Source organism: Triturus cristatus, chromosome 4_2 (genome assembly GCF_964204655.1).
Source record: "Triturus cristatus chromosome 4_2, aTriCri1.1, whole genome shotgun sequence".
NCBI lineage: Eukaryota > Metazoa > Chordata > Amphibia > Caudata > Salamandridae > Triturus > Triturus cristatus.
Window position 1 is genome coordinate 69274663 of NC_140586.1, and position 21827 is coordinate 69296489.

General features: G+C 43.0%; 1 protein-coding gene across 2 annotated transcripts in view; it reads right to left on the bottom strand.

Moving 5' to 3' along the window:
- The window catches only part of EPOR (erythropoietin receptor), a 272782-nt gene that overhangs the window by 71896 nt on the left and 179059 nt on the right, over positions 1-21827 (bottom strand). For both annotated transcript variants that reach the window (XM_085600545.1, XM_085600544.1), the window contains exon 4: positions 4112-4263. In XM_085600545.1, coding sequence (XP_085456671.1) covers positions 4112-4263 — 152 coding nt within the window. The remainder of the gene's footprint in view (positions 1-4111; positions 4264-21827) is intronic.

The following is a 21827-nucleotide window of genomic DNA, read 5'->3' on the forward strand; positions in this document are numbered from 1 at the left end:
GAGTGGCAAGGACTTCCACAATTTCATCTTTGCTCTGACTGAGGAGACGGCTCGAACCAGATTACCTTCCAGAATATCTGTCTGGGACCTGTAAATATATATCCCTAGGTATCTGAACGTGGTTGGATACCAATGAAGTGCAGCTCCGTTAATGATTATATCGGCTGCAGCTACGTCCTCACAGAAAGAGTATGCACCTGATTTGGCCCAGTTTACCCTGAGGCCCGATACCGCCTCTAATCTACAGAACAGTGCTGATATCTCCGGTGGCACAGCATGAAGATCTTGTATATACAATAACAGGTCGTCCGCATATAGGGACACTGTATGTAGTCCGTCGCTCAAGGGGATGCCCCAGTCCGCGCCACCTTCTCGGAGGAGAGCTGCTAACGGTTCCATAGCCAGGGAAAAAAGCAACGGGGACAGAGGGCATCCCTGTCTGGTCCCTCGTCTCACCCTGATTGCATCTGACAGGAGCTTGCCCATGCGAGCCTGCACTGTGGGCCGTTGGTACAGCAATTGCACCAGCTGTAGATAACCATCCCCATCTCATATTTACGTAAGACCGCTGCCAGATAGGGCCACTCCAGCAAATCAAAAGCCTTCTCCAGGTCCAGAACTAGACAGCCAGATCTGGGCCAGTTCTCCATGGCATATTTCTGGACCCGGAACAATCGTCGAATATTTAGGGAGGTGCTTCTGGTGGGTACAAATCCATTCTGATCGGCATGTACCAGAGTTAGCACAAATGGGACAAGACGTTTAGCTAGTGCTGAGGCAAGAATTTTGTGTTTAGCAGGGCCAATGGGCGATAAGATCCCAGGAGGTCAGGGTTTCTGCCTGGCTTCAAAAGAGAAACCAGTTTTGCCTCATTTTGTGTGAGGGTAAGCGTTGAATATTCTAGCGCTGCCTCGTATACTCGCAACAGCTCTGGTACCAATACATCTGAGTATGCCTTGTAGAATTCGGCCGGCAGTCCATCCTGACCCGGTGCCTTGCCATTCGATAGCGAGTATATACTATCCCTTATATTCTCCGGGAACAGAGGAGCACCTACTTCTTCCTGCTGACAATCCGTAAGTTGCGGCAACGTCAGTGTGGACAAGAAAATCTGTATGTCTGCATCCGTAGCTGTCAAGCAAGATCTATATACTGTGGAGTAGTGTTCTCCATCTTTTTAACTCTTATGTTTAGTTTTTTATGCTAATGGGGTTCTTCTTGAATCTTGGTCCAGGAGTGTTATTATTCCACTTAATAAAACAGGTGCACAAAATTCTCCAAACAACTATAGGCAGATAGCCTTACTTGATTCGATTGGAAAGATTTTTGCAGAAAGTATCCTTGAACACCTACAGGATTGGGTGGCCAAAAAAAAAAGATAATTCCCATAGAACGAGCTGGGTTCAGAAAAAATTGTTGCATGCTAGATAATATAGCTATGTTACAACTAATAACTGAAAAGGATGTCAGTTTGTTTATACTTTATTTGTCAAACCACTCTGCTGAAGCCTGTACGAAAATCCATAATGGATTTTCGTACAGGCTTCAGCAGAGTGGTTTGACAAATTTAATAGAAAAAAACACTGAGCCTAGGAATACCTGTTCCACTTTTAAGATTAATCATAGCTCTACATTCTACCCACCTGGTGGCTGGTATTACAAGGAAGTGACCATGGCCTTTTGACTAAGACCCCTGCTTATAATATCCTAAAACAGGGTTGTCTTCTGGCACCCCTATTGTTTTTGCTTTATATATTTGACTTGCCCATGGCGTTATATAATTATAATGATGATGCCCCAAAAATAGGAGATCGATCGTGTGATTCCTTTTTAATGTATACAGGCGACATTGTAATTTTCGACTTGACTCTTAAGGGCTTGCAAAAACGACTGATATGTCTCCATAACTTGACTTCTAAGGGCTTGCATAAACGTCTGATATGCCTCCAACAGTATGCACACAGTCACTTTCTAAAAATTAATACAATAAAAAGCAAAGTTCTGATTTTTAATGGGAAATGTTACAGAAAGAAAACCACATTTCAATGGAAAGCCGGGAATAAAACATAAGAAATTGCAAAATATTACCCTTACCTAAGGAAACTCTTTTCTAGTAACTTAAACGAAAAAAATCATATACAGCATATTTCTAGAAAGGCAATTTCCCATGGTAATGGCTTAAGAACGTTAGATAATGCCCTCGGTCATCGTCACTTTGTCAATTTGTGACAGTTTATTGTTTAAAAGTTCCTCCTACCCTTTTATATTCTGTGGAAATAGATGAAGGGAATAGCATATTACAATATTCTAACCAGAACACAGAAATAGGGAAAATTACATGACTTTATCTATTCAACAGTTACAGTGATCAGGCAACCGTTCTGGCGTAAACAGTAAACTGTGAGACTTGAACACAGTAGCCATTGTTCAGGCCTTAATTAGTAGCAGCGCTTCCTAAAGCGTTTCTTAACTGGCCGAATCCATATTCTGGCCCCTTAAGAAATGCTAAATGGCTTTTTCAGATGTACAAAGGGCCAAAACCAGTCACAATTTGCGATTTCGACACCGTAGAAATCGCAAATAGGGATTACCTATTCGGAATTCCTAAAGCACATATACAAAGCATTTCCTAAATGCAGATTGGGCATTTAGGAAATGCAATTACCATCGATTTCAAGTCAATGGTAACTATGTGCAAAATAAAAAAAATGCATTAAAAATGCATTTTTTTATTGTGAAATGAGGCGCACATATGCCCCTAGGACATATGTGAACTAACACGTGCACTAGGGAATTTGGGGTGCCTACAGTGGGGCCTTAAGCCAAAGGCACCCTTGGCTGCGCATTTCTTAAAGTGCAATTTCCTATTTGGAAATCACAATTTAGGAATGGCAAACCATTTCCTATTTTGCCTATAGGTGGGAATACAATGGCATTTCCTATTTGCAATTCCCTAATAGCGATTCCTAATCTGTAGGAATCGATATTAGGGACTCACAAATTTTGTACATATCCTTTTGCATTTATTAAATGCGATTCCTACGGAGTCGCCATTTAAGAAATTCAAACGGGAACCTTAATACATTTGGCCCATCAAGCGCTTTCAACGTTTTGACAGGAATAAAATATGGTTGGCTCTTTACACAAACTTTTTTTATGCCTCAAGGATGTTTCAAATTAAAAAGGGTACATCAGAAGAGGTGTCAATACTGCAGTTAAAAAGTCTCCTAAAATAACAGATGGGCAGCATTAGTGCAATCCTTGACAGTGTTGCCAGCTCAGAAAAGGAAAAATATAATGCAAGTGTCTTTTCATATACTTTGAAAAGATCCTATGTGTTGAAAAGACACCTGTCTGTTCTGACATGGAATGTTGAACATAAAACTTGTTGGTGATTTCTCCTAATAAGAATGACTATTTTACCCTTGAAATGTGTAAGTGGGGCTTGGGAAATCTTCCAATCAAGGAAATAACCTGTGATCTATGCAACAATGGTATTCAAGACGTAAACAATGTAGTTTTCCTATACCCTAGGTTGCTTGTCTTCCGTTGTAGTTTTTTAGAATATGACACTTTACTCCGCACGCGTTTACAACGCGTTCCATTACCCCGCATTTTTTACTCCGCAAAATCTTTTACAACACAGGGCTTTACACCGCAATCCATTCCAACGCATTGTCCATTACAATGCAATTTACTATTTTAACTCCACCGCGGCATTGTATTGGGGAATGCGTTGTAATGGTTTGCTGTGTAAAATCCTGCATTGTAAAAAATGTGCGGTAATGGACTGCATTGTAACACAGTCGTTGTAAAGGATGTTTACCTGTTTTTTAAAGCCTCTTTTTACAAGTTTTATTGCTTGCTGAGTAGACGAAGCACGACAACAGACCTTCTTTCCAGTAAATTAATTTATTTGTTTTACATTTTTAAAATTCTTTAAGAGTTTTATGAATTTATATTAAATTGCATACATTTTCTGTATTATGTTATGTGGACCACATACGAGTTCCATAAATCATCATAAGCTTGAACTTGCCTCCTACTGTTGTGTCTGCCCCATGGGCCAGTCTGTGCCCCTATGCACCCTAGGGATCTGTGTATTTCTTACCTTCTGGACATCTGAGGTTGAGATGTTTACTTCATACATAATGCTGTCCTGCAAATATTTGAAGTTAGGTGGGTGCCACCGGATCACCAGCTGCCTCTTCCGATTCATCGGCATCATCTGCACAGACACATTTGATGGAGCATCTAAAAGTACTGGAGGTGGAAAGGGAAAGAATCCATGTGAGACACGGATGGCCACTAATTCTGTCTGAGTCCTAGTGAAGACTAAAAGGGCATTTACGCTGAGTTTATGTAAGATCTCCGATGGGGAGAAATCTCTACTGAGTCCATCTGGGGAAGGGGTCTCCAACCTTTTCTGTATGGAGAGATACTTCTGATAGAGATACTTGTGATCAGTGAAAATCACTGGGAGCTACTGAAGGCCAAACCACTCGCGCAATGTTATCAGGCACCCCCACGCCCAGCTTCATTGACTTTAAACCTAATGCTCATAGAGCCAGATACTGTGGTTTGAACAACATACTTTGACTAGGGCACTAGGACAGAGCTGCCATGTGTGTCAGTGAGAGTGTGATTTTATGTTTATGGGCAAATGAGTTGTATGTACTTGTGGCACACAACATACCTTGTGTCATATGTGCCACCATTACATGTATAACACAAACATACAACCATTTTTTTTTAAATGGGTGAATATTAAGCTGGAGAAAAATGTGCTGCAAAAATGTTCGTAATATGGAACTTTTTTTCTGCACTTTAAATTCCTCTCATTTACAAAAATGGCTGTATTTTTCCAATTATAAATATGACACCATGTCTACCAGCCGCTGGGAGCAAGATGCCTGCTTGGTGTGAATGCAACACTTTGAAATGGTAGAAAAATAAATTGAAGAGTTAACTTTATGTGTATATGGATTCCATAAAACTCCTCATTTAAATTCTCTCCTATTTCAGTGTGTCTCATTTACAAACCACAGGCATCTTGCACCCAGTGGCCTGTAGACAGTGTGTTTATTTATAAGAGAAAAATACAGGCATTTATTGAAACTGGAGCAATCTTTCTGGCTGCCCTGTGCTTATTTAAAAATGAACTCAGGACTGTGAGCTATACTGAAGGTGTCTGCTAGCTACTGGTAGCTCGGGATCAACCGGTTGGAGACACCTGATCTAGGGAATAGAAAGGGCAGTAATGCTGGCCTGAATCTGGGCTAAAAGCCAGAGGAGCAATTACCCCGAACTGGCTCTGTATGAGGTGACTAGTAGGACCTGAAACTAAGTGCAGAAATGCAGGGATATTTTTCTGAACTTGAGGAGACATGAGGAATATTTCATAGTCTGAGTATTTTTGTGAAACCTCATAACTTTCATTTATATGTTTCGTGGCTAGCTCTCAGGTTTGTTGAGCAATCAATGCCTAACACATGGGAACTGGTGTAAAAGTTGAACCAGATACCGTTTAACACAATCATTGCACAAAGAATAACTATTACTGCATATCAAATGGTTATTCTGTGAAAAAGTTACTATAACAATACAATTTTATGTGTTGCCAGATACAGTTAGACTTCTTTAAGAATTACGTACAGGTGCAAATTGATTCTGGTTGTACGTCAGAATATCATCTCTAAAACTTTTGTGTGACATAATGTGAACTATTTACCATTTACAAAAATATTGTTTTGTTTCCATAACTTTCTTCGATCTAATTTGAAAGCATAGATCATCAAAGTATACATATTAAAAAGATAAAACAGTGTCATTCTTCTCAGTGCAGTACAGTTCAATGCATATGAGTTATTAAAAACTAACAATTTAAATAACAAAAAACAATGTTCAAGTTCAAACCCCCCAAAACAATGGGGATATAGGATTGAGCTGTGCAAATTACGCAATTCAATGGCTATTATTTGTGCAGTGAACATAATAAAAGAGTAGATGCTGAGCTGCAGGTTCCCAGTTACCACATAAATACATAGGTTTAAAAACAGATACATTTAAATAAAAAAGACACCGCCATTCTAAGTTATAAAAGCCCTTTAAAAATATTACATTTGTTATGAAGATCCTTTATCTCTTTGAGACTGTTGCAAGTAGATTACGTAGCATGTTCAAGGGGACAAATAAGTTTAACGCTAAGGGTTAGCATAGCTCTCCAATTCTAGTAAATGTCTCCTACGCTTACAAACCCAAAGGAATGCTACACAGAAACATACAAAAGGATCATGAAGCTTCTTCAGATAGAATAGGACGACGCGGCACTGCTTAAAATCGTGCCACATTACAAGAGGTGTAATATATCAAGCTCTCTGCTCCTTATAAAAATGACAAAAGAAGCAAAGGTGGAGGTAAGACTGGGCTGATAGATTATCGCATGGGCAAGTTGTCAAGTCACTATGAGCATAATGTTTTGAAGGGAAACCTAGCATTAGGGGAATTAAGTTTAAGCAGAACTTCAAAATAATAAACCTATGCTGCAGGTTCCTTACCGTGTCCGGATAAAAGTATTCAGCAACTGTCACTGGTGGAATCGAGTGATAGGTCTTTACAGTTATTTTTAACTTCTAGGATTCCTCCCTTTCATAGGCTAGCTTTGCAAAAATGTGTGCCTTTAACCTCTCCTTAGGGAACCTGAACACGAGGTGGGATTTACATACAGCTCAGGGACTCCGAGTGAGTACAAAGTTGTTTTAATGTACTCCAACCAGGGGATCTTGTAAGCTTTATCCAATGAGAGGCAATTCAGTATAATAGTCTGGTTAAGATCCACTGTGTCCCTATTCCCTATTGAGTGCCGGAGCATGATCGGGGCTACTCTCACCATGTAAGACACACAGGGTATATCCAGCTCTAAGTGAGTGACATGGTTTGAAAATGAAAGCGGAAGCGAGGGGATCCTCTTAAAAAAAACATTCTCCAGCTTCTGTAAGGAGTCGGTTGGTGCTGTGCCCCAGACCCCTGCCCTATATGTCGCTGCTGAGATCGTTTTAGCATTATAGATCTTTTTTATTGTTGTTAGGGGGTTTGAGCCTGGTTGCTTGATAAAACGAGAGACTGCCGCCATAGTACGCTCCATTGTTTAGGCCCTACTACCCACCATGTGTGACCAGGTTTGTCTGGTGTCAAAAACAACCCCTAGGTATGAGAAGGTCTCCACAACAGCTAGTTTACAGGTTTCAATATGGAACAACGGAATGTTTTTTGAACGGGCTATTCCTGACACTAAGATAATGGTTTTGGACTCAGTGGCCTTAAGATCCATAGTTGACATGAAGCTCACATTGGTGTCAATTAGGCATTGCAGTGCTACAGCTGTCCTTGCTACCAGGACGGCGTAGGCCAGGATTGGTAATGTGTAGGAAAGTAGGATCTGCTTCTTATGGTTACCCCCACTTTTTGCTTGATGTTAACTGTTTTGACTACTCTGACTGGGATCCTGCTAATCAGGACCCCAGTCCATCTGCTTTCTCCTTAAAACATTATGCCATGTATTTTGGTATACTCCAGATTGGATACTGGGGTACCCTTACCAGAACCCAGTATATGGTACACATGTACCCAGGGCATAGGTACCCCAGAGGCCTTCCATTGGCTGAAGCATTTATTATGCCACCCATGAGAGGCCATCAAAATGGAACTACAGGTCTGCCATTGCAGCCTTTGTAAGTTGGTGCTTGCACCACTTACTTCAGATATAGGTTCACTATATCTATCGGTCACTACAATTAAAACATATAAGTCACCCCTATAGCAGGCCTTAACAATTCTGAAGACAGGGTGCTGGGTTTTACCTGAGAGGGTGCCCCTGCAAGAGCAGAGCCCCTCTGCAGCCTTCGGAGACCATTCTCCCAGGTTGTCTGTGACTCAGCCAGACATATAGGTGGGGGTGTATTATAACCTTGCGGTAAAGGCTATCTCGAAAACGACTGAAATAAAACATGTCGTGTTTGGTATCAAACACCTTGGAATCATACCTCCACACCGATAACCAGTGTGGAAGGTATGATTCCACCCTTCTGAAGCAAGCTTCGTGGGGTCACTGGTCTTTCCGGTGCCAGCCTTCTCGACCCGGTCAGCACAAAATGGATGTTGCCAACCAGAGACACATTTCCGCCCTTCTGCCGCTGAGCCAAGCTCGAGCAGAGGAAGGTAGCACAATAGGTAATCTGTCACAGGAAGGTGTGACCACCACCCAGACAGGATTTAGTGTATTGGGGCTGGGTGGGGGCACTGCCTCAGTGCCTGAAAGTCTGCACCTGGGGCACTTTTGGTGTCCCTGTGCATAGTCCAGTTCAAACCAGTTGTCGGAGCTGTTGGCTCCTGCTCTGGCGCGAAACTGGAAAAAAGATATGGGTGTAAACCCCCACTGTCCTGACCCTCCCCTAGGAGGGTCCCTGAATCTGTCCAACCCTCTCCCATGGGTACATAAGGGATTACCTGATTGTAAAACCTTAGATTTAACGTGGACAAGATTCTGTAACAAGAAACCACTGACCTTCGACCGTCTGGACACTCTGGACTGTGCTGGACTTCGACTAGGCCCGACTTTGTCTCCCTCTCCGTCCAAAGCATCGTCTGTGCCCTTGCACCATACAGGCTCAGTGCAGGATCTGTGGAGCACTAAGGACAACTGAAGAATCTCCCTTGGGGTGAAGGAGTCACTCCCCTGCATTCGGAGGCACCATAATGCCACTAACCGGTCGGCTGATTCTGATGATTAAGCTTAAGTTTAGGCATTGGTCAATCGTGTCTCTGCCCTTCTGAAATCCATATTGGGAAGGCATCAGGACGTTATTTTCTCTTGCCCAGTCTTCTAACCTAATAAGGAAAATGCGCCCCAAGAGTTTGGCAGTGGAATCCAGAACAGAAATAGGGCGATAGTTCTGGGGGTTTGATTTAGCCCCTTTTTTATATATTGCCACTATAATGCTTGTTCTCCATGATGGAATTTGGCCAGTCTTGGAGATTTCATTAAATATGTTAGTTAACAATGGGGTCCATAGGTCTTGATGTTCTAGAAAGAAGTCGATCGGGCCCCATCCTGTCCTGGTGCTTTGGCGCAACTGCATTTAGCGAGAGCAAGGGTTATTTCCTCCAGGTTAAAAGTTAAAGGCTTAAGGGGGTCCCTAAGGGGATATGGGATTCATCCCCTGGGGCAATCACGCTCCCAAATAACTCCTCGAAATGCGCCACCCATATGTCTTCATCCACGTGGTTATCTAATCATTTTTCCTGTTCTTTCTTGAAGAACGGGGCATTTACTGTCTTCCAGAATTCCCTACTACTATTTAGAGATGCGGCTTTAGCCAGATTTCCCCATGCCTCGTCCTTTAACTCGTCTTCCCATGTTTTACAAGCTCTCATAAAGACCAATCGCAGCTCCTTGATCTGAGGATGATTTCTGGGTGATGCGTTCAAGGCCCCACAAAGGTTCTTTAGAGCCTAGATGCAAATCTAGTCGAACCATCGTGTTTCCGGTCTCTCTCTGTTCGTTTTATTCCGAAACAGGGCTAGTTTTATCTCCTGAAGGATTTCTATAAAATTATTAATTAAAGTATCTGATGGGGTAGCCAGGTCCAAACAGTTTGTGACCAGATTCAGTTTATTAGTTATAACTTCCTGGATGGTTTTGGACTTGTCTATATTGTACCGTTTCAGCTGGTATCCATTTAGCCTGGCCAAAATTAATTTTGGGCCCTCTTCACTTGTCGGGGGGGGGGCGGGAATCCAGGTTAAAAAAGCTCAAGGAATAATGCTGTATGGTCACTAAAGTTTGACAGTATGGTATCTGTATGATAAAGATGTCCCTGGCAGTTGGTGGTTGCAACTATAAAATCCAATATGAAATTAGAAACGCCCCGAAAAAAGGTTTTTACCAAACCTCCGCGTCTACTTTGTTATACACTTCCAGATTCCTTGATGCTAAGAACCAATTTAAAGTGTTCCCATAATCATGGTGCGTGAAATGGACAAATGGGTCTCCCTCCATATCAACCATGCCACAAACCGTACCCAGTAAGTTGGGGCATGGTTGGGAGTTAAAATCACCTAGCCATATGATATGGAGTTCTTTGCACAACAGAGACCTTGTGAATTTCTCCAGTTCTTTGTCTGGTTAGTCTATAACAGCCACCATGCTGCCACCAAAATTGTTGTTGTAGTAATCTATTAATAACCAACACCGGTGGCGATCTCCTTCAAAGGCTAGAAAATTTGAATACTGGAAGGAGGTTTCGATTTTAATTACCTTAATGTGCGTGCGTGTTCGAGATTAACAAATACAAAGACATTTTTAAAATTGTCAGAGAGCTCTCCAGCCCTGACCGAATTACTCTGGCCATGACCCAAAGGATATAATAGCATACTGGACGACGTTTGTAACAGCACTGACAGCCAAGTTTGCTAAACAAACCAGGCAAAGAAAACCACATGATAAGGAAAATTTAACATTTTCAAGCACAGTACTCCGACCAGCAAAGAAAACTGTGAATCAACTATGGAGGAAACTTAAAAAAAGGCCATCGGACTCAGAAACATTAATAAAGCTGAGAACAGCACGCAACCATCTCAAGAAAATCAAAAGAGAACTTCAAAGGGAAAACTGGAATTCGTTCTGGGCCAAATTATACCAAGATATCAAAGCGAACAACTCGGCCAGGTTCTGGCGTACCATTAATGGCATTGGCGGGAAAACCACAAAAGTGGCAGCTTCAAACATCTTGGAGTCGGAGTGGAGCTCTTTTCTGCATTGCCATTTTTGTGCCCATTCAGTAGTACCCAATGAACAGGGACGAGAAAATATGGTGGACGCAATAAGAAATGAAGTTCACTCGTCCATTGGGCTGGCCAATAACAACATCACAGTCCCTCCTCTTACCGATCCAGATCCCGCTCATCCAACAAACAGGACAACACCAAGACTCTCCCATTTAATCAGCACTGAAATACTAACAATTCAGGAGGAGGACATAGTAAAACTGATCAAAAAGGGCAGGCAAGACGGTGCCCCCGGCCCAGGAGGCATTCCCCCGGCTTTGTATAAAGAGGATCCAGCTTTTTGGGCATCAAAGCTAGCTCCTTTGTTCTCTTGTATTTTACAAAAGAACATTATTCCACCCCTTTGGCATGGCTCGATTCTGGTGCCAATCTTTAAAGGAGGAAACAAGCAAGCCCCTGCGAACTACAGACTGGTCGCACTCATTGACAATGAAGCAAAGTATTTCGCTGGGATACTGTTGAATTCACTACGGGTTTGGGCGGAGGAAAATCAAGTAATTCCGCCAAACCAAACAGGTTTTATGAAAGATACAGGGACAGCAGTCAACCTCTTGTCACTGTCCTGTTTGATAGATCAGGCAGAATCTAGCAAAGGATCTCTTTATATGGGATTTATCGATTATAAAGCCGCATTCGACAATGTCAACAGGGCAAAGCTCTGGCAGAAACTCAACAGTCTGGGCATACCAAATGATCTATTAAGAGCCATACAGATGCTGCACCATGACACCTGGGTCAGGATCAAAATTGGGGACGGATCAAGACTGTCTCGTCAAATAACAACATCTAGAGGCCTAAAACAAGGATGTGTCTTGGCCCCCACCCTTTTTAATCTTTTTCTATCAGACCTTCCTGAGGCACTAAATAAAATAAACTCCCATGCTCCTAAACTTGCCAGCTTTCGCTTGTCAAGCCTCTTATATGCAGACGATTTGGTCCTTTTAAGCAACACAAAAGTAGGTCTGCAAAGATTAATGGATGCAGCTGCTGAGTATTCAATACGGAATGAGCTCCAGATAAATAACAAAAAAACAAAAATCTTGGCGGTGCGTCCTGGCAAGCCCCGGAAGACGGCTTGGTTCTTAAATATGGTGAGAATTGAAGAAGCACCTTGTCAAAAATATTTAGGTGTATTTTTTTAACAACAACGGTGGCTACAAAACTCAGCTAGAAGAGCAGAAAAAAAAGGGAGTAGCACTTTCTTTTGCTCTCAGCTCCTTCTTTAAGAAATTGTTTGGACCAACATTCACCCCAATTTTACAGACAGCTCAGGCAAAAGTCATCCCCACCCTATCATATGGAAGCGAGGTTTTAAAGGGGCGGGACAGTGGCAACTTGAACACAATTATTGCAAACATTTTTAGAACAGTGTTTAAGCTTCCAAAAAACACCTCATCAGCACAGATCAGGCTAGAATTTGGCATCAGCAATCAAACTCTGGCGAGACTAATGAGTTTTTTAATAAACTGCCATAAACTAAGGTCATCAAAAGCCGGGAGTCTGGCACAATATCTTTGGTCCAATATATATACAAACCAATGGCAGTCGGGGCATGCATACTGGGCCAAAGGCCTGGCAACTTTGAACCTAACAGAAGCATGGGATTTGCAAATCAGCCAAGGCGAATTCAAAAGATTGGCAAAAATAAGCATGAAAAAACTTTCTGTAGTAGAGGACAAATCATGCCTCGCAAAAAGGTCACATGGATGGCTAACCCTCAACACGTACTCCAAATTGTCTTCTCAGGGGTACCTAACTTTACCATTCTCGGCACATACTAAACTTCGTTTCTTAAAACTAAGACTGGGAGTACTCAACCTGCTTTGTCATCTGCCGAAGTGGAAAAGAGATCAAACACAGCAGTTATGCCGCCTTTGTGGGAAACACAGAGAAGATATAATCCATATTCTCTGTTTATGCACATGCCTGATGCAGGATAGAAGGTCCCTCCTAAGGAAAATTTGGAACAAAATGGAAATCAGATCCTGCAGAGCCGCAGTTTTAGCAAGTTTCAACTCACATAACCCGGAGCTAAATTACGCCTTAGTCAGGTTCATGGAGCAGGCCGACAAAAGAATAACGAAAGGGTCAAAAAATTGAAATCATCATCATGGACTTAGCTGAGTGGCTGTTCTTGAGGGGCGAGGTTAAATGAACTTGAAAGCACCCCACACCAAAACTTTGCAAAAAAATTTTTTATAGAATTTTGAAAATGTTTTAGCAAGAGCGAAAGGAGAATGGACTCCGAACCTGAAAGGCTGCACTTTTAGTCACTTAATGCACTTTATTGATTGCACAGAATGTCATTTTAAGAATCAGTACAGTCTTATGGTAATATCGCAACCTCTTAAAGTAATTAATTAAATCATTTTTTTTTTTTTTTTACACAAAAAACATTGCCAATCTATTTGGGCTTATGTTATTGTATAATGAAGTGGATTGCAAAGGTTATTTTAACTAAGCAATAAAGTATTATTATTATTCTCTGGCCATTACCCCCTCCGAGGTCCTGTGTGATGAGTTGAACACCTTCTTTATTAACAAAACCAAGGCTACCCAGGACTCTATCTCTACTAGCCATCAGGAATGAAAATCATACAAGCAATATGAAAACGCCATAACAATGTCCAGCTTTCAAAAAATCAGCCCAGATCAGCTAAAAGAACTTAGAAATAAGATTAAGTCTGGCTCCCCCATGACCATTGCCCTGTAAGGATAGAAAAATAACTGCTCTCTCACTTCTCGCTACCTTTCTCTCCCTTCTAAACACCTATCTGGAGCAATGGGTAGTCCCACTCACCTTTAAAGAGGCAGTGTTAGTGCCATTACAAAAGAAAACGGGAGTAGACCCCAACCTCCTATGTAATTATAGGCCTATCTCGCTCCTTCCTTACCTGGCCAAATTACTGGAGGCACATGTGGCAAAACTCCTGTGCGCCTTCATCGAAGAATCTAATTTTCTAGATCCCCACCAGGCAGGGTTTAGGCCATTGCACTCTACCGAATCAGTTATCCTAAGTGTCATGGACGATCTGAAGGAAGGAGCAGACAGGGGGTGTACACAGGCCCTGGTATTATTAGACCTGTCTGCTGCATTCGATACCGTGGATCACTCCATCCTAGTGGACAGATTGGCAGCGGCAGGTCTGAGAGGCACAGCTCTGGATTGGATGCTCTCATTTCTAGAAGAACGCACCCAGTCCGTCAGACTGGCACCCTTTAATTCCTCTCGGGTCTATACCACTTGTGGGGTACCTCAAGGGTCATCCCTTTACCCTCACTTGTTCAATACATATATCTGCCCTTTGATTCATGCTCTTCAAGAAAGGGGAGTGAAGGTATACAAATATGCAGATGACATGCAGCTGATTTTCCTGCTTAATGAAACAAATGACACCAAGGAACTATTCCAACACACCATGCTTTTCATCAAGGAGTGGATGACTCATAATTATCTCAAACTAAAGTCGGACAAAACAGAGAGAATTATTTCTAATAACAGAATAGAACAGTGGACACCTGTACACTGGCCTGCAGCACTGGGCTCTCCTCCCATACCCAAGAAATCTGTCAAAAGTTTGGGAATCAAGATACATGCTAATCTTTCCATGCAGGAACAGATTAACCTGGTCTCGTCCTCATGCGTTTATCAATTGAGGACCTTCAAGATAATCAGAAAAATGTTCTCCAGCTAGGCAAGCATAGCTATTTTGCTTGCCCTGATAATGTCCCGGCGGGATTATGCCAATTCCATTTATCTGGGACTCCCTGCTTACCAAACTCACAGGTTACAGCTCATTCAAAATCAAGCTCCCAGGCTAGTCTTTCAGCAACCAAGACACTGCCACACTAAACCTCTCATGAAACAGCTCCATTGGCTGCCTGTGATCCAGAGGTCTATGTTCAAGACCGGTTGCATGGTCTTTAACGCACTTCACGAAACAGGTCATAAGTTCATCTCCACTAAGATCTCAAGAAATTTACCCAGAAGGAATCTTAGATCAGCTACCATGAATATGCTGACTATTCCGAGATTTAAGCGAAAGAGAACGGGCGGCTCGCGCTTTTCGGGACTGGGCCCCACACTCTGGAATTCCCCACCAACAGAAATCAGACTAATTCCAGAATACACCAGTTTTAGGAAAAAACTTAAAACATGGCTATTTACTCAAGCCTACTGCTAGGGCCCTGGAGGACAGCTTCCCTCTCCCCACAGCGCCAAGAGACCGTTGGTATATGTGCGCTTTACAAATTCCCTAAGCATAAACATAAACATTAAGGTTACTAAACCCCCTTTGGGTCTTCCTGCCAGGGAGGCAACTGCATAGGTTTGGAAGGATCGATAGACTTTTATGAATATTGGGTCCAGAGTCCATGTCTCCTGAAGACATATAATGTCTCGATGTTTCATTCAGTGTAGATTTTCGGTTATCAACTTCAAAATGACAATATGTATGTAAACAATATTTAGGACATAGTATTTATGTCAAGCTATGTTCTGACAGCGAAATGCAGGTACTGCACCTGGTCCATATGTAGTCTCTGCAAAACACTTTCCACTAGCAGCTACATGTCTTCCATGCTCATCTTATCTCGTATCACTCCTCTCTCTTTCACTACAGGTAATCCTACAGGCATAGACCACTCCCTCGCCACAATTTCATACATTCCATTCCTAAGTAATGAAGCACCTTCACATACACATCACTCAGCTACCAGAAGTACAGTCAAGTCAAATAAATGACACATTTGAACTAGAGGTGTACAAAGTTTTGTGAATAGTCTAATTTTTGCCCCTTACCAAGCTTGCAAAGATTTCTGGTTTAACTTAGCTTGAGCAAAGTTTTTGTTTCACATTCATGACACCTTTCACTGCATAGTGAGATCTTTTTCACTCTAGTCGACCCCAGCCAAGCTGGAAAATGTTAAATCAGTTTTTGAGAATGTACCTCTTGCTCAGCTTTTCCATGCACAATGGCAAACATTTGCAGATTTTTTTTCTGTAAGATTACCTTTTCTGAGCTTTTTCTGTGCGCATTGGCATTATATACAAAAATAATATTAATATCGCAGTTACGAGTAAGATGGTCAGTATGTACTGAGAAGATACACCTTTGCCTGATCATGACTGGTCTGATGTTCCCACACAGACATTTTCTGGGAGCAGGACCATCGTTGTTAAATTTATCGGCCAGAAGATTCAGGAGCATTAATCTGCATGGAACAGCGAATTTTGTGCATAATGTGACCTATGGGGCTGTGATCAAAAATCCTGCATGCACATCTCATTCCCTAAACCCCTAAATGCTCACATTGTGTAGCCTACAAAAACGACACTAAACCCTAGAGCCATCTTATTATTTTTCCAGGAATTTCCTGCTCAGGCAAAAAAATCTTTGAAAAGGCCATACCTGAGGCAAACGTTAAATCAGAAGCCCCACATTTTTTTTTTACAAGACCTGCTTTTTGTCACATCTCTGTGGAAAGGAGATGGTGCATGCGGCAGCTGATAAAGCCATCCCGGATAACATCTGGCCGGATTTTTGTTAGCGCCAGTTCATCTTAAAGTGAACAAGCATTGGTATAGCCAATAGGTCTCGCCTTTGGGACCGTATAAGTGTTTAGCCATGCAACAGTTGATGTTGTTGCACCAAGGATATTGTACTGCTTAACTAAATACTGATAAGGTTCCAAAGGCGAGACCTATTGGCTATGCCAATGCTTGTTTATGTGTGTGACTATCATGCCCATGAAAGGAACATGATGCTACTAACTGTTGATGGTTGTGGAATTATAGTAGTAGGGAACATGCTTTTTTACCTGACCCACAGTGGCGCCTCGAGTTTACAAATGGGTAAATGGATAAGTGAATACATTTACTGTTGGTAGGATGAACAGATGACTGTGAAAAACAAAGAATGGCAAAGTGAGTGCATGAACTGATAAAAGACTAAGGCATGAAAGTGAATTTGCGGGTGAATGGGCAAGGTGATGAATTCAAGCATTCTATCCTTCATTTTTGTAAATACTTCTTAAAGAGATTGGAGGTTTTTTAAAACTAATCAAACATGCTAGGCACATGGCACTGTATTTCATTATATTGTACTGTTAGATACTTAATGAGTGTAAGTCCTCAGAGCACAGAGTGAGTGCCTCAGTCCTGGGAGAGCAAGATGTGTTCCTTAATCAGCCTTGCATTACATCAACAAGTACAGCTTTCTAACTACAAAGATTTTTGGAATCAATTTTACACTACTAGGTATGCTTTGACAGTAATATATTTTTCACATTTTTATTGCATTTCTAATGTGAGAACAAAGGCAGAACTTGAGACTAAAAAGTGCCTTGTTGGTGATCTTGCAACCTCATCCACTAAACTCTGAAAGTAAGATAAACCATCCCAGTGAAACACCCACCTTACTGAGGTTGTAATGAAGGTTTTTTTTAGCGCACTCACTACCTGAAGTAAGCGCTATGCTGGTTTCTAGGCACTCCCACTGTTGCAGTGGCCTCCCCTCTGGAGTAAGTGGCAGTAGCTTGTTTCAGAACAATATCTGTGCAGAATACTGTTTGAAATTGTTGTCCCAGTACCCGAGATACTATTTCATTACAATGGAACAAACGCGCCATAACTCCAAGGTCACAATAGGAAGAAGCTTACATTTAAATGTACCCTGTCAAGTGTTTTATTTATTACGGTGCAGGACACGGGGGCAATGTCAACTGTTTAAAAGTATCTTGTTGCCAGCTACATGAAGTTTCTTTGCCCAAAAAGGCCATTTCATGATTGGTCAAGCACACAATAGCACTTGACATTTACCAGGCGTACCATGCGGTCATGTAAGTACCACGCCTCTGGTGAAGGGTTCGTGCGTACTCTTATCAAGCCTGGCTCCCGCCCCTTAAGGGGCGAGGATGTGGTCTAACAGCCCGCGCTGCAGACTTGGGAGCTGGGAAAACTGTCTTGAGTCTCGGGCGTCGGCTCAACATCCTGTGTTTCAGGGCAAATCACTTAATGTGCCCGTGCCAAACAAAAATGTTGTGATGTAACTGCTGCTCTGCTCATCTAAAGCGCTCCAATACCTCCGGGCCGAGTTTGTGCTATATAAAACTGCAAAAAATAAATACCACTTTGAGACGGGTGAGGAGTGGAGAGATGCAGAGAGTGCATGGAGGTCCGAGAGGGAGTGGTAGAGAGTAGAACGGAGAAGAAGAAAGATTACAAAAAAAATGCTAACAGGGTTGTTTTCTGGACTCTCTCATCTAAACACGAATAGCGCTCCTCTCCGCACACTCCATTTGTTACAACAAAAAGCTAACTTCCCTGCATGCGGGGTCGTTAAGACTCAGTGCTGAAATATTAGCTACGGAAATGCTGTTGTGAAATGGGTTACAATTCTTCCTCGAGCTCCTGGGGCTTGTTGGGAAGACTGCAGCAAAGCTGCTTCCTCTTCCTGCAGCCTTTGAAGGAAACAGGCTTAATATAACGAAGCTGTCCGAAAGCACGCAGTCTGCACAGTGCAGATGAGGGCTCGGGCGGTCCGGAGGCCCCCTGTTTGTCCTGAAAACAATTGGGTTAACCCTGCCTTGAGGCGAGAGGAAGGAACCCGTCTCGGTATCTGCAGCCTGCGCTCTGGAAGTCATCACTCCGTATGGGTTCCTGTCATTGTGAATGCCACGAAGGCTCGCCTGTATTACTACAGATAATGAGGGACACACGGGCTCCAGCTCCAATACCTGGGCCTCTGCCGCCTTATCAGTCCAATTCGAAATGTCGTTGCTACGAAGAACCAAGCACCATAAAAGGGCTCCCCAGTCTTTACTGAACAGCAGGGTGGCAGAGTGCCACGGCGCAATTACTGGAATGTACTATTTAGCAGGGGAGGGGTGCGTGCCACAGAGAGGTCACCCGGAAGTGGAGCGATCCCACCCCTTTATACTCGACCTCCTAACTGCGATTTTAGGACTACAATCATTATACACGAGGTACATTTTGAATTTCAAAATGCTTGTATACTTCGGCATGGTGGGGTGGATAAGGTTGAGCAGCCAGTGATGTACACAGGGTCGGGGTGAGAGAAAAAAGAAGTGCTGAAAGTTTAAAAGAAAAAAGGAATGCAGCGTCCCGCGAGTGGTGCGCGCAAGAGCGAGCACCAGGCCATCTGTTTTGCATTATCGCGCACGCGTCTCGGCACGATAATTCAAAACAGATTGTGCCTGTGTGGGTAACTGCAAGCAATAGGCCACACGCACGAGCGTGTGGTGAGCATTTTGAAGCCCCCTTACTATAAGTCTCGCCAGAGCAGCACATGCGCGTTGCACTAGGCTCGACCTAAAAAGAACTCAGGTGTATATTTTTATTTCAGTAATCAAGGAAAAAGAGCTATTATATACTCTGTAATTGAACAAAATGTGTTTAATCCATAAATTGCTGTCTGGGTCTGGCATGGACAGTATGCTCAGAGAGGGTGCGAGGCTTTTCACAGAGAGGTATGGCAGGGTCGATTCCCCTAATAGTTGATGGCTCCTCTATTGAGGGTGGCAAGGGCCAGACAGGTGGGATTTCTATGAGAGGAGGGTGGGAAGATTTGCACTAGAGGGTGAGTTGATGGGATTTGTTGGGGGAGGCAGTGGTATGCAGATTATAAGGGAATGTAATTCACTAAAAAAATGGAAGTGAAAAAAATAGGTATACCAATAAGTTTTCTAAAGGCATCAAGTGGGTGCGAATGAAGTTGTTGTGTAGACACATTAGTAATTGCATCAAGCATAGGTAAATTAAGAATACTGTCATTGACTTTCAGGGCTATGAATCAGAAGACTAGAAGAAAAATTCTAGTTGAAGAGATAAAAATGGATAAATGTGATATGTATTCAAGAAACTGTCTTTTGCGAATAGGAAATTACAAAACAGTTTAGGATACCAATTGCTGGTATGCACAACACAAGTGGTGTTGCGATTATAATTCTACAGAATAGACGCAACATGGAAGGAAGATGGGTACTAGCCCAACACATATCAGGGTCATATAATTTACTATATATGATCAGTTTAAGGACCAGATATAGAAAATCCTGAAGTGTATACATTTTTGGTAACTAAGTTAATGCAATAGTCTACACCATCGATAATATGTGGTGCTATTAACTGCAAACTAGGCAGAGGTGATAAAACGACTCAGGGATATCAGAAAAAGTCTATAGTTAGGCATTCTATAAAAATATTTAAGGGTCTATGGGGCACATGCATCATTGTTTTTTGCGGTCCCAAAGGGGCAGATTCGCAGTAAATGCCCCTTTGCGACTGCAATTTATGCATCTGGGATGCATCATCCCAAATGCAAAAATCGCTATGTAAGTAATCGCAAAATTTGCGATTACTTAAATTGCGATTGCATTTAGGGAATCGCAAATTGTGATTCTCTAAATGCAATGCAACAAAAAAAAATTGTGATTTCGCTTTTAAGAAACGCAAATGACCATCAACTTAGAGTTGATGGTAATTTGCGAAAACTTTCAAAAATGCACAAAAGTGAATTTTTCAAAGTTCTATGTTGCACACAAACATGCCCTTGTGGCATGTGTATGTGCAACATGTTTTTTTTTTTTTTTTTTTGAAACCGTTTATTGCAATCTCAAATATATACAAGTATGGGCCTACAACCTTCCGGCCGGCCGCTAAAGTGACAAAAGCAAATGACATACGTACAATAAGGCACTTGGCTTTGCATAGACGATAAAGCAGGAGGTATCAACAACGCGGGCCACATAACTCTGAACCCACAATACGGTTTCGTTTTATACAACACAACAACATAAAACCACACCCGCAAGGCAACCCACAATCCAAAATGACAACACGTGCTCCTCAAGTGGGGAAACCCAACCATCCAAAGAAATCCAGAGAGGGGGAGGGAAACTGATCCGGGACTGGGAGAACAATGTGCCCAGGGCTGAGGGAGCGGGTCAACTATGGGGATGGAGCTGGTGAAGCGGGAGGCAACAACGGCGGCTCGCAAATACCCCCGCGGTAAGCGTTCCAGGGGCCCCATATCTTCACCCATGCCCCAGGCTTACCCCGCGCCACATATACCACCTTTTCTCGGAACATGCACCAATCCATATGTTCTTTCCAAGCCGACACCGCCGGGGGTCTCTGAGATCCCCACAGCTGAGCAATGTCACGTTTAGCTATCATATATCCCAGAGTCACCCATCGCGTCTGCGGAACCGAGTAATCAGTCGGTTCCCACACATTCAGCAGGCATCTCCTCGCTTCAGGCAACAGCGCGACATGTGTAACCGCTCGCAGAACCTCATGCACACCACGCCAGAATCGCTCCACCTTCGGACATTCCCACAGAATGTGTAAAAAAGTCGCCAAGGCACCACACCCACGCTTACACAATCCATCCTCGGCATAGCCCATACGCTGAAGCCTTGGCCCCGTCATATACACCCGGTGGAGTATCTTAAGCTGGACGAAGCGAAGGCGAGCCGGGATGGCCACCTCCTTCGGAGAGGCCACCGCGGAAATCCAGTCCTCGTCGTCCAACTCCAGCCCATCGGCAACCCAAGCCTCGCGGAGGCCAGTCAGTAGGCCCGAGCGGTCATTTATCAATTTCTTATAAATGAGGGAGATCGTGCTGTCCGGAACGTGGCCATCTAGCACTCTATCCTCCAGGGGGGAGGACTCCGGGATGGAGGCCACGTCTGGGAAGACGGAACCCAGTGCGTGACGGACCTGCAGGTAGCGAAAGTATTCACTGCCCTGCAGCTGAAACTCTGCCTGCAGCGTCTCGAATGTCTTGAATCCTCCCCTCGTCCAGAGATCTCCCACTGTACTGATGCCTATCATGTCCCACCTCTCGAAGCCCTTCGAGGTCCACAAAGAGCCAAGCCTCTCCGACGCATACAACGGTGACGCCCGGGTCAAACGGTCCTTCCATCCCATAGCTGCATTAGCCGCGTGCCATACTCGC